The sequence below is a fragment of the Ranitomeya imitator genome, chromosome 2 (genome assembly GCF_032444005.1).
Source record: "Ranitomeya imitator isolate aRanImi1 chromosome 2, aRanImi1.pri, whole genome shotgun sequence".
Classification (NCBI taxonomy): Eukaryota; Metazoa; Chordata; class Amphibia; order Anura; family Dendrobatidae; genus Ranitomeya; species Ranitomeya imitator.
In genome coordinates, this window is record NC_091283.1 from 232,827,657 (window position 1) to 232,844,658 (window position 17,002).

At 50.4% G+C, this 17,002-nt stretch overlaps 1 protein-coding gene across 3 annotated transcripts in view; it reads right to left on the reverse strand.

Moving 5' to 3' along the window:
- RHOT1 (ras homolog family member T1) overlaps positions 1 to 17,002 on the reverse strand; it is a 51,411-nt gene that overhangs the window by 27,614 nt on the left and 6,795 nt on the right. For all 3 annotated transcript variants that reach the window (XM_069748745.1, XM_069748744.1, XM_069748743.1), the window contains exons 2-10: positions 15,215 to 15,273; positions 14,948 to 15,029; positions 14,764 to 14,807; positions 14,621 to 14,674; positions 11,181 to 11,233; positions 10,994 to 11,102; positions 10,077 to 10,178; positions 9,853 to 9,951; positions 9,617 to 9,725 (exon numbers count right to left, since the gene is read on the reverse strand). In XM_069748745.1, the coding sequence (XP_069604846.1) occupies positions 9,617 to 9,725; positions 9,853 to 9,951; positions 10,077 to 10,178; positions 10,994 to 11,102; positions 11,181 to 11,233; positions 14,621 to 14,674; positions 14,764 to 14,807; positions 14,948 to 15,029; positions 15,215 to 15,273 (711 nt within the window). The remainder of the gene's footprint in view (positions 1 to 9,616; positions 9,726 to 9,852; positions 9,952 to 10,076; positions 10,179 to 10,993; positions 11,103 to 11,180; positions 11,234 to 14,620; positions 14,675 to 14,763; positions 14,808 to 14,947; positions 15,030 to 15,214; positions 15,274 to 17,002) is intronic.

Consider the following 17,002-nt stretch of genomic DNA (forward strand, 5'->3'; position numbering starts at 1 on the left):
GTCGGTACTTGACACTGGACTTCAGGCATTTTGGCATTTCCTTCTCCCCAGTCTTCCTCCAGACTCTGGCACCTTGATTTCCGAATGACATGCAAAATTTGCTTTCATCAGAAAAAAGTACTTGGGACCACTTAGCAACAGTCCAGTGCTGCTTCTCTATAGCCCAGGTCAGGCGCCTCTGCCGCTGTTTATGGTTCAAAAGTGGCTTTACCTGGGGAATGCGGCACCTGTAGCCCATTTCCTGCACACGCCTGTGCACGGTGGCTCTGGATGTTTCCACACCAGACTCAGTCCACTGCTTCCTCAGGTTCCCCAAGGTCTGGAATCGGTCCTTCTCCACAATCTTCCTCAGGGTCCGGTCTCCTCTTCTCGTTGTACAGCGTTTTCTGCCACATTGTTTCCTTCCAACAGACTTACCATTGAGGTGCCTTGATACAGCACTCTGGGAACAGCCTATTTGTTGAGAAATTTCTTTCTGGGTCTTACCCTCTTGCTTGAGGGTGTCAATGATGGCCTTCTTGACATCTGTCAGGTCGCTAGTCTTACCCATGATGGGGGTTTTGAGTAATGAACCAGGCAGGGAGTTTATAAAAGCCTCAGGTATCTTTTGCATGTGTTTAGAGTTAATTAGTTGATTCAGAAGATTAGGGTAATAGGTCGTTTAGAGAACCTTTTCTTGATATGCTAATTTATTGAGACAGGTTTTTTGGGTTATCAGGAGTTGTATGCCAAAATCATCAGTATTAAAACAATAAAAGACCTGACAAATTTCAGTTGGTGGATAATGAATCTATAATATATGAAAGTTTAATTGTAATCATTACATTATGGTAAATAATGAAATTTAACACTATATGCTAATTTTTTGAGAAGGACCTGTAATGACTGTGAGTAAAGATGAAAATACAAACACAGAGATGAAATAGATTTTAGCAAAGTGAGGCCCGACTTACTGAACAGACCGAGGATAGGAAAGATAGCTTTGCGGTCAGCACAAAAACCTACAAACAACCACGCAGAGGGCGTAAAAAGACCCTCTGCACCGACTAACGGTACGGAGGTGCTCCCTCTGCGTCCCAGAGCTTCCAGCAAGCAAAACAAACCAATATAGCAAGCTGGACAGAAAAAATAGCAAACAAAAGTAACAAGCAGAACTTAGCTAATGCAGGGCAGACAGGCCACAAGAACGATCCAGGAGAGAGCAAGACCAACACTGGAACATTGACTGGAGGCCAGGAACAAAGAACTAGGTGGAGTTAAATAGAACAGCACCTAACGACTTAACCTCGTCACCTGAGGAAGGAAACTCAGAAGCCGCAGCCCCACTCACATCCACCAAAGGAAGCTCATGGACAGAACCAGCCGAAGTACCACTCATGACCACAGGAGGGAGCCTGACCACAGAATTCACAACACTTATCCCTTTGTTAGCACCAGAGGTCCACCTGTAGTGACCCGACTACCAGGGTTATGCCAAGACGAGCCATATTGTCCACCTTCAGATTGCCGAACTCTATGACATCCTTCAGGGCAAGGTTGCAGAACACTTTCTGCGGTTCCCCTGTAAGGCATGGAGCTAGGACCTCTATTCATTACTCTGGGGGCAGTTTCTATTTGTCTGCCATCCTCTCAAAGATAGTCTGGAAAGCCTCAATGTCATCCTCCAGAGTCATTTTCTGCAAGGCCTTCCATACTGTTCGCCTTACATGGGTACTATCACTTTGGCTGGCAAGAGGTGCGGTCTCTCTGGCCTGGACAATTTGTGTGCTGCTGTATATTATTGGCCTGGACCAGTTGATTAACAATGTCCCCCATTCTCTCAGACCGTGGTTGCAACGATGTAGCTGCCTATACTTTTGGGACTTCATGCCCGCATTCTCCACCAATTGTAGAGACTCAGGTGTCTGGTAACGGCTTGGATAGACCCATCCACAGGGTTCTTATACCAAAACAGCATAAGGTTTACTGTGCATCAAACTCTACAGCTCTAAAATGAAAACATCATTTCTCCAGTACAAAATAACCCCTTCTGTTGTGAATTCTGTGGCTGAATTCACTCCTGTGGTCACAAGTGGTACTGCAGCTTCTGAGCTTCCTCCCTCAGGTGTTCTGGTGAGCTCGTTAACTGCTTCATTACTTAACTCCGCCTGATGCTGCTATCCTTGCTCCTTGTCAATGTTTCAGTGTTGGATCTGAGCTTCTCCTGATTGTTCCTGTGACCTGCTGCTCTGTATAGCTAAGTGCTTTTTGCTTTTTTGTTGCTTTTTTTCTGTCCAGCTTGTCTTTTGTTTTGCTGGAAGCTCTGAGACGCAAAGGGTGTACCGCCGTGCCGTTAGTTCGGCACGGTGGGTTTTTTTTGCCCCCTTTGCGTGGTTTTGCTTTAGGGTTTTTTGTAGACTGCAAAGTTCGCTTTACTATCCTCGCTCTGTCCTAGAATATCGGGCCCCACTTTGCTGAATCTATTTCATCCCTACGTTTTGTCTTTTCATCTTACTCACAGTCATTATATGTGGGGGGCTGCCTTTTCCTTTGGGGAATTTCTCTGGGGCAAGTCAGGCCTATTTTTCTATCTTCAGGCTAGCTAGTTTCTTAGGGTGTGCCGAGTTGCCTAGGTAGTTGTTAGGCGCAATCCACAGCCGCTTTTAGTTGTGTTTAGGATAGGATCAGGTGTGCAGTCTACAGAGTTTCCACGTCTCAGAGCTCGTTCTTGTATTTTTGGGTATTTGTCAGATCACTGTGTGCGCTCTGATCGCTAAGCACACTGTGTTTCTGGATTGCCTTCATAACACCTGTCATTAGCAAACATAACACCCTTCCCGACCTTTGACACAGCGTATGCGTCATGAAAACCCGTGCCAATCCGACCTGTGACACAGCATATGCGTCATGGCCGGATTGGGCTCCTGCATGCCGGGTGAAAGGGTTAACTCCAATTTCACCCGGCCTGCAGGGACAGGGGGACTGGTAGTTTAGCCCAGGGGGGGTGGCTTCGCCCCCCCGTGGCTACGATCGCTCTGATTGGCTGTTGAAAGTGAAACTGCCAATCAGAGCGATTTGTAATATTTCACCTAAAAAACTGGTGAAATATTACAATCCAGCCATGGCCGATGCTGCAATATAATCGGCCATGGTTGGAAACACTTTTGTGCCCCCACCCCACCGATCGCCCCCCCAGCCCTCCGATCTGTGGTCCGCTCCCCTCCATCCTGTGCTCCGCTCCCCCGTCCTCCTGTCCGCTCCCCCCATGCCCCAATCCCACCCCCCGTGCTCCAATCCACCCCCTGTGCACACCGATCCACCCGCCCGCACACCGATCCACCCCCCCGCACACCGATCCACCCGCCCGCACACCGATCCACCCGCCCGCACACCGATCCACCCGCCCGCACACCGATCCACCCGCCCGCACACCGATCCACCCGCCCGCACACCGATCCACCCGCCCGCACACCGATCCACCCCCCGTGCTCCGACGCCTGTTATGACCTGGTGGTCAGGACAATAATGGACCTGGTGGTTAAGAGCACACGGAATGACCTGATAGTTACTGATAATATAGGACGAGCTCTGGGACGTGGGAACTCTGCTGACCGCAATCCCTAATCCTATCAACCACACTAGAAATAGCCGTGGATTGCTCCTAACGCTCCCTATGCAACTCGGCACAGCCTAAGGAACTAGCTAGCCCTAAAGATAGAAAAATAAAGCCTACCTTGCCTCAGAGAAATTCCCCAAAGGAAAAGGCAGCCCCCCACATATAATGACTGTGAGTAAAGATGAAAATACAAACACAGAGATGAAATAGATTAAGCAAAGTGAGGCCCGACTTACTGAACAGACTGAGGATAGGAAAGGAAGCTTTGCGGTCAGCACAAAAACCTACAAAAAGACCACGCAGAGGGCGCAAAAAGACCCTGCGCACCGACTCACGGTGCGGAGGCGCTCCCTCTGCGTCCCAGAGCTTCCAGCAAGCAAGACAACAATCAAAATAGCAAGCTGGACAGAAAAATAGCAAACCAGAGAAAAACAAGCAGTCACATAGCTTCTGCTGGGAAGACAGGTCACAAGAACGATCCAGGAGTGAACTAGACCAATACTGGAACATTGACAGGTGGCATAGAGCAAAGATCTAAGTGGAGTTAAATAGAGCAGCCAGCTAACGAATTAACCTCGTCACCTGTGGAAGGAAACTCAGAAACACCCACAGCCACCAGAGAAAGTCCATGGACAGAACCAGCCGAAGTACCATTCATGACCACAGGAGGGAGCCCGACAACAGAATTCACAACAGACGCCCCCCCGTGCCCTGATCTCCCCCCACTTATATTTACCGAGCCTCCCGGGGTCCGTCCGTCTTCTTTCCTGGGCGCCGCCATGTTCCAAAATGGCGGGCGCATGCGCAGTGCGCCCGCCGAATCTGCCGGCCGGCAGATTCGTTCCAATGTGAATTTTGATCACTGTGATAAAACCTATCGCAGTGATCAAAATAAAAAAAAACAGTAAATGACCCCCCCCCCTTTGTCCCCCATAGGTAGGGACAATAATAAAATAAAGATTTTTTTTTTTTTCCACTAAGGTTGGAGTTAGAACTAGGGTTAGGGTTAGGGGTAGGGTTTTGGTATGTGCACACGTATTCTGGTCCTCTGCGGATTTTTCCGCAGCGGATTTGATAAATCCACAGTGCTAAACCGCTGCGGATTTATGGCGGATTTACCGCAGTTTTTCTGCACATTTCACTGCGGTTTTACAACTGCGATTTTCTATTGGAGCAGTTGTAAAACCGCTGTGGAATCCGCAGAAAGAAGTGACATGCTGCGGAATGTAAACCCCTGCGTTTCCGTGCAGTTTTTCCGCAGCATGTGTACAGCGATTTTTGTTTCCCATAGGTTTACAATGAAATGTAAACTCATGGGAAACTGCTGCGGATCCGCAGCGTTTTCCGCAGCGTGTGCACATACCTTTAGAATTAGGCTATGTGCACACGGTGCGGATTTGGCTGCGGATCCGCAGCGGATTGGCCGCTGCGGATTCGCAGCAGTGTTCCATCAGGTTTACAGTACCATGTAAACATATGGAAAAACAAATCCGCTGTGCCCATGGTGCGGAAAATACCGCGCGGAAACGCTGCGTTGTATTTTCCGCAGCATGTCAATTATTTGTGCAGATTCCGCAGCGTTTTACACCTGATCCTCAATAGGAATCCGCAGGTGAAATCCGCACAAAAAACACTGGAAATCCGCAGGTAAAACGTAGTGCCTTTTACCCGCGGATTTTTAAAAAATAGTGCGGAAAAATCTCACACGAATTCGCAACGTGGGCACATAGCATTAGGGTTAGGGGTGTGTTGGGGTTAGGGTTGTGGTTAGGGTTACGGCTACAGTTGGGATAAGGGTTAGGGGTGTGTTGGGGTTAGTTGGCGTTAGAATTGAGGGGTTTCCACTGTTTAGGCACATCAGGGGGTCTCCAAACGCAACATGGCGCCACCATTGATTCCAGCCAATCTTTTATTCAAAAAGTCAAATGGTGCTCCCTCCCTTCCGAGCCCCGACGTGTGCCCAAACAGTGGTTTACCCCCACATATGGGGTACCAGCATAGTCAGGACAAACTGCGCAACAATTATTGGGGTCAAATTTCTCCTGTTACCCTTGAGAAAATAAAAAATTGCTTGCTAAAACATCATTTTTGAGGAAAGAAAAATGATTTTTTATTTTCACGGCTCTGCGTTGTAAACGTCTGTGAAGCACTTGGGGGTTCAAAGTGCTCACCACATATCTAGATAAGTTCCTTGGGGGGTCTAGTTTCCAAAATGGGGTCACTTGTGGGGGGTTTCTAATGTTTAGCCACACCAGGGGCTCTGCAAACGCAACGTGACGCCCGCAGACCATTCCATCAAAGTCTGCATTTCAAAAGTCACTACTTCCGTTCTGAGCCCCGACGTGTGCCCAAACAGTGGTTTACCCCCACACATTGGGTATCAGCGTACTCAGGAGAAACTGGACAACAACTTTTGGGGTCCAATTTCTCCTGTAACCCTTGGGAAAATAAAAAATTCTGGGCTAAAAATTATTTTTGAGGAAAGAAATGTATTTATTATTTTCACGGCTCTGTGTTATAAACTTCTGTGAAGCACTTGGGGGTTGAAAGTGCTCCCCACATATCTAGATTAGTTCCTTTCGGGGTCTAGTTTCCAAAATGGGGTCACTTATGGGGGGTTTCTACTGTTTAGCCACATCAGGGGCTCTGCAAACACAACGTGACGCCCGTAGAGCATTCCATCAAAGTCTGCATTTCAAAACTTCACTACTTCACTTCCGAGCCCCGACGTGTGCCCAAACAGTAGTTTACCACCACATATGGGGTATCACCGTACTCAGGAGAAACTGGATAACAAATATTGGGGTCAAATTTCTCCTGTTACCCTTGGGAAAATTTAAAAATTCTGGGCTAAATAATTATTTTTGAGGAAAGAAAACGTATTTATTATTTTCACTGCTCTGTGTTATAAACTTCTGTGAAGCACTTGGGGGTTCAAAGTGCTCACCTCACATCTAGATTAGTTCCTTTGGGGGTCTAGTTTCCAAAATGGGGTCATTTGTGGGGGATCTCCAATGTTTAGGCACACAGGGGCTCTCCAAGCGCGACATGGTGTCCGCTAATGATTGGAGCTAATTTTCCATTTAAAAAGCCAAATGGCGTGCCTTCCCTTCCGAGCCCTGCCGTGCGCCCAAACAGTGGTTTACCGCCACATATGGGGTATCTGCGTACTCAAGACAAACTGGACAACAACATTTATGGTCCAATTTCTCCTATTACCGTTGGCAAAATAGGAAATTCCAGGCTAAAAAAATCATTTTTGAGGAAAGAAAAATTATTTTTTATTTTCATGGCTCTGTGTTATAAACTTCTGTGAAGCACCTGGGGGTTTAAAGTGCTCAGTATGCATCTAGTTAAGTTCCTTGGGGGGTCTAGTTTCCAAAATGGGGTCACTTGTGGGGGAGCTCCAATGCATAGGCACACAGGAGCTCTCCAAACGCGACATGGTGTCCGCTAACAATAGGAGCTAATTTTCCATTCAAAAAGTCAAAAGGCGCGCCTTCCCTTCCGAGCCCTGCCGTGTGCCCAAACAGTGGTTTACCCCCACATATGAGGTATCGGCGTACTCGGGAGAAATTGCCCAACAAATTGTAGGATCCATTTTATCCTATTGCCCATGTGAAAATGAAAAAATTGAGGCGAAAAGAAATTTTTTGTGAAAAAAAAGTACTTTTTCATATTCACGGATCAATTTGTGAAGCACCTGAGGGTTTAAAGTGCTCACTAGGAATCTAAATAAGTTCCTTGGGGGGTCCAGTTTCCAAAATGGGGTCACTTGTGGGGGAGCTCCAATGTTTAGGCACACGGGGGCTCTCCAAATGTGACATGGTGTCCGCTAAAGAGTGCAGCCAATTTTTCATTCAAAAAGTCAAATGGCGCTCCTTCCCTTCCAAGCCCTGCCGTGCGCCCAAACAGTGGTTTACCCCCACATATGAAGTATCAGCGTACTCAGGACAAATTGGACAACAACTTTCGTGGTTCAGTTTCTCCTTTTACCATTAGGAAAATAAAAAAATTGTTGCTGAAAGATAATTTTTGTGACTAAAAAGTTAAATGTTCATTTTTTCCTTCCATGTTGCTTCTGCTGCTGTGAAGCACCTGAAGGGTTAATAAACTTCTTGAATGTGCTTTTGTGCACCTTGAGGGGTGCAGTTTTTAAAATGGTGTCACTTTTGGGTATTTTCAGCCATATAGACCCCTCAATCTGACTTCAAATGTGAGGTGGTCCCTAAAAAAAATGGTTTTGTAAATTTCGTTGTAAAAATGAGAAATCGCTGGTCAAATTTTAACCCTTATAACTTCCTAGCAAAAAAAAATTTTGTTTCCAAAATTGTGCTGATGTAAAGTATACAAGTGGGAAATGTTATTTATTAACTACTTTGTGTCACATAACTCTCTGGTTTAACAGAATAAAAATTCAAAATGTGAAAATTGCGAAATTTTCGCCAAATTTCCGTTTTTATCACAAATAAACACAGAATTTATTGACCTAAATTTACCACTAACATGAAGCCCAATATGTCACGAAAAAACAATCTCAGAACCGCTAGGATCCATTGAAGCGTTCCTGAGTTATTACCTCATAAAGGGACACTGGTCAGAATTGCAAAAAACGGCAAGGTCTTTAAGGTCAAAATAGGCTGGGTCATGAAGGGGTTAATAACATGCAGTCCTTTCTTCAGGCACAATGAGACAAAGTAAATGTAGCATTTCAAAAACCTGACCTGCACATCCAAACATAGACCGAGTGTGAACAGGTGCTGAACCCAGAGTCGCCAACTCGTACATAGTTAAGTAAACAGGGCAGCACACTGCAGCGCCAAAACATGCAAACTTGAAAACACGAAATTTGAACTGCATTACTGCACTAGAAACATGAAAAATGAGAGCTTTTAGCGCATAAAAATGGCCAATTTTATGTGTACCTCGTAGCCACTTTACGGCATCTCTACGAGGTACACATAAAATTGGCCATTTTTATGCGCTAAAAGCTCTCATTTTTCATGTTTCTAGTGCAGTAATGCAGTTCAAATTTCGTGTTTTCAAGTTTGCATGTTTTGGCGCTGCAGTGTGCTGCCCTGTTTACTTAACTATGTACGAGTTGGCGACTCTGGGTTCAGCACCTGTTCACACTCGGTCTATGTTTGGATGTGCAGGTCAGGTTTTTGAAATGTATTCTCTAGCCTTCTGATCGTGCACTCCCCGCCTCCTAGCTTCAGGTGTTTTAATTATAGTAGGTCCAATACCCCTCCACAGAGAGAGAGAATTTGAGTCCAGGAAGAGGTTTCACATGTAACCATTCAGATGGAGACGTTTATTCTCAGCGAGGTAGGTCTAGCGTAGGACCTCGTATAAGAGAGATGCCGTAAAGTGGCTACGAGGTACACATAAAATTGGCCATTTTTATGCGCTAAAAGCTCTCATTTTTCATGTTTCTAGTGCAGTAATGCAGTTCAAATTTCGTGTTTTCAAGTTTGCATGTTTTGGCGCTGCAGTGTGCTGCCCTGTTTACTTAAAGTAAATGTAGCAGCCTAATAAATCTCAGTATTTCAGGCAGTAGCAGCTAAAGCAGCTTAAGCGTGTTCACTATACAAACACAATTCTGTTCAGCACCAGCCGAAACACCACTTTGCTGTGCTAACCCAGCTGCTGTTATTAGGCCTGAAAGCCCCAGGCTGGAATATAGGAACAACCTTTCTTTTGTTTGCCTATATCTTGGACATGAAATCCAGTCATATTAACCTTCTCAGTAACCTAGTGTGACTGATACAGACTTTACATTATCGAGGCCAACCACCTTGGTGACACGTATCTGCCATCCAGGATCTTACCTCCTGCTTTCTTACATCACATATCCACTGGTCATCTGTATCTAAGCCACTTGCAGGAGACAGCGGCGTCATTCTCTATTCACGTATCCACTACACATGTGTATCTCAGCTGTCAACACTCTGCTCAGGTATCCGCCACTTATCTGTATCTAAGCTGCTTGCAGAAGCTCCACCCCTGGTATCTCCTCACCTTTAAGAGTCAGCCCGTTTCCAGAAACTCCATCATGGACGTTCTTGCGCACCACGTTCTTCACATCCTCCAAAGCTTGTGAAGCGAGAGGAATGTGGAAGCACGTCCTCTGTAAGACACAGAAGGTGGCTGACGGATCGAGGGACGAAGGGGGCTGACGAGGGCGCAAAGGGGCCGATGGGGACGCGGGGAAGCCACCCCTTTCATCTCACCCCCACACACGACAGACGCGTTACCTGGAAGAAGTTCAGCTCGCTGTCATTCAGGATCCCGTCATTGTCCAGATCAGAGATTTTGAAGATGCGAGTGAGCGCCTTCACACAGGCCGGCTTCAGCTGAGGGGATAATGGCTACAGTCAGGAGGCCCGATGTGTAACCCCCCAAACAAGACCGCCATCACTACACTCCTAAATGTTACAGCAGCTTCCTCCCCAATCAACAGCCCCCACCCAGATGTTACCTCCTTGTCCTCGGGGCAGTACAGGGGGCCGGTGGGGTGCAGCACGGCTTTCTGCGCGTAGTAAAATAACTCCGAGATATTCTTCAGGTTTTTAGCTGAACACTGGGAGAGAAGACACAAGGAAATCACTCCCATCAGGCACGATCCCAGCAGTGTAACCCCCAACAGACCACCAGGCCTCCTATGTACAGGGGACCACGACTAAGACCCCCATACTCCTCACAAGAAAGGGAATTGTGGTCCTCAACCACAGCAGTCTATAATAATCCAAATCCCAGCGCACACTACATGCGACCGCCCCAGCGCACACTACAAGGCGACCGCCCGAGGGCACACTACAAGGCGACCGCCCCAGCGCACACTACAAGGCGACCGCCCCAGCGCACACTACAAGGTGACCGCCCCAGCGCACACTACAAGGCGACCGCCCCAGCGCACACTACAAGGCGACCGCCCCAGCGCACACTACAAGGCGACCGCCCCAGCGCACACTCCAAGGCGACCGCCCCAGCGCACACTACAAGGCGACCGCCCCAGCGCACACTACAAGGCGACCGCCCCAGCGCACACTACAAGGCGACCGCCCCAGCGCACACTACAAGGCGACCGCCCCAGCGCACACTACAAGGCGACCGCTCCAGCGCACACTACAAGGCGACCGCTCCAGCGCACACTACAAGGTGACCGCCCCAGCGCACACTACACGCCGACCGCCCCAGCGCACACTACACGCCGACCGCCCCAGCGCACACTACAGATGTCCACCCCAGGAGACCAGACCTGAGGAAGCGGGCACGCGGGACTCGAACAAGCCGGCATGTATAGCACCATGAACGCTAGTTTAATAATCCCCTCATTGTCTACTGAAGGCCTCGCCCTCCATCCCTGAGGTCGGCACAGGCCCAGCACCAGCTTACCTCCACACAAGTCTCTATCTCGGAGTACTGGTTCATTATAGGAAGGACAGTCTCCATGCTGCTGTAATCCAGCAGGTCTGACTTGTTCCCCACCAGAATAAGAGGGATCCTAACACAGGAGGCAGAACGTATTACTGCAGAGTAGAGGACCCCACACATCCGCACTGGCCCTCAGACCCCACATCACCTGCTGTCCTTGTCCATCTGCTCATTAATCAGAGGAATCCAATGGTTGGTGACCTACAGCCGAAAGTAGATCAGACAAGTCCATAATAATGGGAGGAGCCAGAATGAAGAGGAGGAGCTAAGAGCAAGAGGACTGGGAGGAGGAACCAAGAGGAGGAGGGGCAAAAAGTGGGAAGAGGCAAGAGGAGGAAGGGGAGGGGCAAGGAGCCAAGAGGAGGAAGGGGAGCGGCAAGGAGCCAAGAGGAGGAAGGGGCAAGGAGCCAAGAGGAGGAAGGGGAGAGGCAAGGAGCCAAGAGAAGGATAGGGGGGCAAGGAGCCAAGAGGAGGAAGGGGAGGGGCAAGGAGCCAAGAGGAGGAAGGGGAGAGGCAAGGAGCCAAGAGAAGGATAGGGGGGCAAGGAGCCAAGCACAGGAAGGGGAGGGGCAAGGAGCCAAGAGGAGGATGAGGGGGGCAAGGAGCCAAGAGGATGAGGGGGGCAAGGAGCCAAGAGGAGGAAGGGGAGGGGCAAGGAGCCAAGAGGAGGAAGGGGAGAGGCAAGGAGCCAAGAGAAGGATAGGGGGGCAAGGAGCCAAGAGGAGGAAGGGGAGAGGCAAGGAGCCAAGAGGAGGAAGGGGAGAGGCAAGGTGCGAAGAGGAGGAAGGGGAAAGGCAAGGAGCCAAGAGGAGGAAGGGGAGGGGCATGGAGCCAAGAGGAGGAAGGGGAGGGGCAAGGAGCGAAGAGGAGGAAGGGGAGGGGCAAGGAGCGAAGAGGAGGAAGGGGAGGGGCAAGGAGCCAAGAGAAGGATAGGGGGGCAAGGAACCAAGCACAGGAAGGGGAGGGGCAAGGAGCCAAGAGGAGGATGAGGGGGGCAAGGAGCCAAGAGGAGGATGAGGGGGGCAAGGAGCCAAGAGGAGGAAGGGGAGAGGCAAGGAGCCAAGCGGAGGAAGGGGAGAGGCAAGGTGCGAAGAGGAGGAAGGGGAAAGGCAAGGAGCCAAGAGGAGGAAGGGGAGGGGCAAGGAGCCAAGAGGAGGAAGGGGAGGGGCAAGGAGCGAAGAGGAGGAAGGGGAAAGGCAAGGAGCCAAGAGGAGGAAGGGGAAAGGCAAGGAGCCAAGAGGAGGAAGGGGAGAGGCAAGGAGCCAAGAGGAGGAAGGGGAGAGGCAAGGAGCCAAGAGGAGGAAGGGGAGGGGCAAGGAGCCAAGAGAAGGATAGGGGGGCAAGGAACCAAGCACAGGAAGGGGAGGGGCAAGGAGCCAAGAGGAGGATGAGGGGAGCAAGGAGCCAATAGGAGGAAGGAATGGGGGTGCATAGGAGCCAAGTGGAGAAAGGGGAGAGGCAAGGATCCAAGAGGAGGATTAGTGTGGGCAAGGAGCAAAGAAGAGGAAGGGGGGGCAAGGAGCCAAGAGGAGGAAGGAGGCAGAGTTAAGGAGCCAATAGGAGGATGAGTGGGGGCAAGGACCAAAGAGGAGGAAGGGGAGAGGAGCCAAGAGAAGGATGGGGGGGTTAAGGAGCCAAGAGGAGGAAGGGGGGGCAAGGAGCCAAGAGGAGGAAGGGGGGCAAGGAGCCAAGAGGAGGAAGGGGGGCAAGGAGCCAAGAGGAGGAAGGGGGGGCAAGGATCCAAGAAGAGGAAGGGGGGCAAGGAGCCAAGAGGAGGAGGGAGGGACAAGGAGCCAAGAGGAGGAGGGAGGGACAAGGAGCCAAGAGGAGGAGGGGGGGACAAGGAGCCAAGAGGAGGAAGCGGGAGGAGTTAAGGAGCCAAGAGGAGGAAGCGGGCGAGGTAAGGAACCAAGAGGAGGAAAGGGGACGACGACAAGGAGTCAAGAGGAGAAAGGGGAGGGGACAAGGAGCCAAGAGGAGGGGGGGACAAGGAGCCAAGAGGAGGAGGGGGGGACAAGGAGCCAAGAGGAGGAGGGAGGGACAAGGAGCCAAGAGGAGGAGGGGGGGACAAGGAGCCAAGAGGAGGAGGGGGGTGGACAAGGAGCCAAGAGGAGGAGGGGGGGGGACAAGGAGCCAAGAGGAGGAGGGGGGACAAGGAGCAAAGAGGAGGGGGGGGACAAGGAGCCAAGAGAAGGAAGGAGGCAGAGTCAAGTAGCCAAGAGGAGGAAGCGGGCGAGGTAAGGAGCCAAGAGGAGGAAGGGGAGAGGAGCCAAGAGAAGGATGGGGGGGTTAAGGAGCCAAGAGGAGGAAGGGGGGGGGGAACAAGGAGCCAAGAGGAGGAAGGAAGCGGAGTTAAGGAGCCAAGAGGAGGAAGCGGGCGAGGTAAGGAGCCAAGAGGAGGAAGGGGAACGACGACAAGGAGTCAAGAGGAGAAAGGGGAGGGGACAAGGAGCCAAGAGGAGGAGGGGGGACAAGGAGCCAAGAGGAGGAGGGGGGGGACAAGGAGCCAAGAGGAGGAGGGGGGGACAAGGAGCCAAGAGGAGGAAGAGGGGAGGAGCCAAGACGGGGAATGGGGAGGAGGCAAGGAACCAAGAGGGAAGGAGGGGAGGTGTGTGGGGGGGGGGGGGGGGGGGCATGTGCCGAGGAGCCAAAAGATAGAGGGAGGAGGCAGTAAGAGGAGTCAGAAGTGCGAAAAGGCAGGAGGAGGAATGGGAAACGGGGGGCAAGAGAAGGAAAGGGGGCCCCAAGGAGCCAGAAGGAGGAAGGGGGGCGGGGAAGTCAAGTAGCCAAGAGGAGATGGGGGGAATGGTTTCAAGAGGGGGCCACGGAGCCAAGAGGAGGAGACAGAGGGAGGAGGAGTGGCCAGGGAGTAAAAAGGAGGAAGAGAGGCCCATAGGCAAACAGGAAAAACAGTCCAATAGGAGGCGTAAGAGGGAGAAGGCAGTAGGAAGTAGACGGACTGAGGAGCCAAGAGGAGCCGATAGAGGGAGGAGCCTAAAAAGGAGCCAAGAGGAGATAATAGAGGGAGGAGCCAAGAGGAAACAACAGAGGGATGGGCCAAAAGGAGACAAAAGAGGGAGGAGCCAAAAGGAGACAATAGATGAAGGAGCCGAAATGAGACAATAGAGGAGCCAAGATGAGACAATAGAGTGAGGAGCCAAGATGAGACAATAGAGAGAGGAGCCAAGATGACACAATAGAGAGAGGAGCCAAGATGACACAATAGAGAGAGGAGCCAAGATGACACAATAGAGAGAGGAGCCAAGATGACACAATAGAGAGAGGAGCCAAGATGACAATAGAGAGAGGAGCCAAGATGAGACAATAGAGAGAGGAGCCAAGATGAGACAATAGAGAGGAGCCAAGATGAGACAATAGAGAGAGAGGAGCCAAAATGAGACAATAGAGAGAGGAGCCAAAATGAGACAACAGTGGGAGGTGCCAAGAAAAAGCAATAGAGGGAGAAGCCAAAATGAGGCAAGAGAGGGAAGAGCCAAGAGGCGGAGGAGGTGGCAGAAAGACAAGGGAGAGAAAAGATGCGAGATGGAGGAGGCCGCTGATGGGGCAGTAGTCAGAAGCTCCTCTTACCTTGTCGATGGAGTTCTTGTTGTTGACCGCGTAAACGATGCAGATAACATTCGCCTGCAGAACACGGAGCAGAATAAAGGTAAGAGCAGAGGGTAACCGAGCTGAACGTGGATCTGTGCTCCAGATGAGGGTTGTAGTCTTACCCGTGAGATCTCATTATACAGCTGCTCGTCCGTCTGCTCCGCCTCTGTGAAGAGAAGACACAATCCGCCGATTGGGTCAGACATAAGACATCGCTCTGCCAGTGGTCTGCAGATAATTATCTTGTGTGCCTGGATTTGCTCCATCCCATGACAACCGCGAGGCACCAGGGGTATGATCACTAACCTGAGTAATCCACAATGTGGGTGGGCACCCGCTCGGGGGTCACGTCTCCTGGGATTGTAATCTCCTCAGCGCGAGCAGGAACCTAAAAGAAAATTGCAGATCACCAGGTAATCTTGCAGCATCGCCGAAAATACAAGGTCTGGACCTCTGCTGCCACAGCTCCCCCAAGTCATCACCGGCCCCCACATTCTGGGGCACACCCGGCATGTCCACCCTCCACAGCCACCAAAATTACAGGGTCAGTCCGACCTTCATAAGGCCCCTCACCTCCTCCGGAAACTCCTCACTGACCAGCGACATTATGAGCGATGTCTTCCCCACGCGGGCTGCAGACAAAGCACAAACCACAGGAGTTATAATCTCGGTATAATCTCCAGGAGATCAGCGATGTTACGTGTTACGGAACCACTCAGCACCCAGAATATGTTGTGCAGTTATATGTATGTATAATAGGTTCCATGTGAGATGCATGTCCCTAATGCATCAGCCCACAAGCTGCGCCCCTGGGCAGAGGGGACATGATATACCCCTTTTGTCCTCCCCCCACCTTTGTAATTCCCACAGTAAATATCAACAGGCTCTGGCCACCTGCGGATATTGTAATGTATGTCTGGCCTGCCCTGTGTATCTGTGTTATATATTCTGTGTCCTGTGAGTAAAGTGTTGTCAGACTGGAAATACGTGGAGAAGCAGTGATCTTTTATATGCACCCATGTAACCAAGCAATTCCAGCCAGCGTCCTTCATTCAGACTCCAGCCAAAGCAGAGTGGACCTCCTGAAACACGGGGTGGTACTGAAAGAGGTACCCCAGCTTGGTAGACCCCGTTACAAGCGATAATCACGGTATACTCTCCAGGAGATCAGCGATAATCACGGTGTACTCTCCGGGGAATAAGCGATAATCACGGTATAATCTCCAGATCAGCGATAATCACGGTATACTCTCCGGGAGATCAGCGATAATCACGGTATACTCTCCGGGAGATCAGCGATAATCACGTTATCATCTCCAAGAGATCAGCGATAATCACGGTATACTCTCCAGGAGATCAGCGATAATCACGGTATACTCTCCAGGGAATAAGCGATAATCACGGTATACTCTCCGGGAGATCAGCGATAATCACGGTATCATCTCCGGGAGATCAGTGATAATCACGGTATACTCTCCGGGGAATAAGCGATAATCACGGTATACTCTCCGGGGAATAAGCAATAATCACGGTTGTTACGTGTTACGGAACCACTCAGCACCCAGAATATGTTGTGCTGTTATATGTATGTATAATAGGTTCCATGTGAGATGCATGTCCCTAATGCATCAGCCCACAAGCTGCGCCCCTGGGCAGAGGGGACACGATATTCCCCTTTTGTCCGCCCCCCACCCCCACCTTTGTAATTCCCACAGTAAATATCAGCAGGCTCCGGCCACCTGCGGCTATTGTAATGTATGTCTGGCCTGCCGCTTTTCTATTGGCCTGCCCTCTGTATCTGTGTGATATATTCTGTGTCCTGTGAGTAAAGTGTTGTCAGACCGGAAATACGTGGAGAAGCAGTTATCTTTTATATGCGCCCATGTAACCAGCGTCCTTCATTCAGACTCCAGCCAAAGCAGAGTGAACCTCCTGAAACACGGGGTGGTACTGAAAGAGGTACCACTGGCATTTTCCCCTCCTCCTTCAAACACTATCATTACTCCATTACTAAAGAAACCCACCCTCGACCCATCCTGCACAAACAACTACAGACCGGTCTCCAATCTCCCCTTCATCTCTAAACTCTTGGAGCGCCTGATATACTCCCGCCTTACCCGTTACCTCTCCACTCACTCCCTCCTAGACCCTTCACAGTCCGGTTTCCGCCCCCTACATTCGACAGAAACTGCACTCATCAAAGTGACCAATGACCTTCTGACAGCAAAACGTAATGGTGACCACTCTCTGCTCATTCTTCTCGACCTTTCTGCAGCTTTTGACACTGTTGACCACCCTCTCCTGCTCTCTAGGCTCCAGTCACTAGGCATTAAGGACACTGCTCTCTCCTGGTTCTCCTCC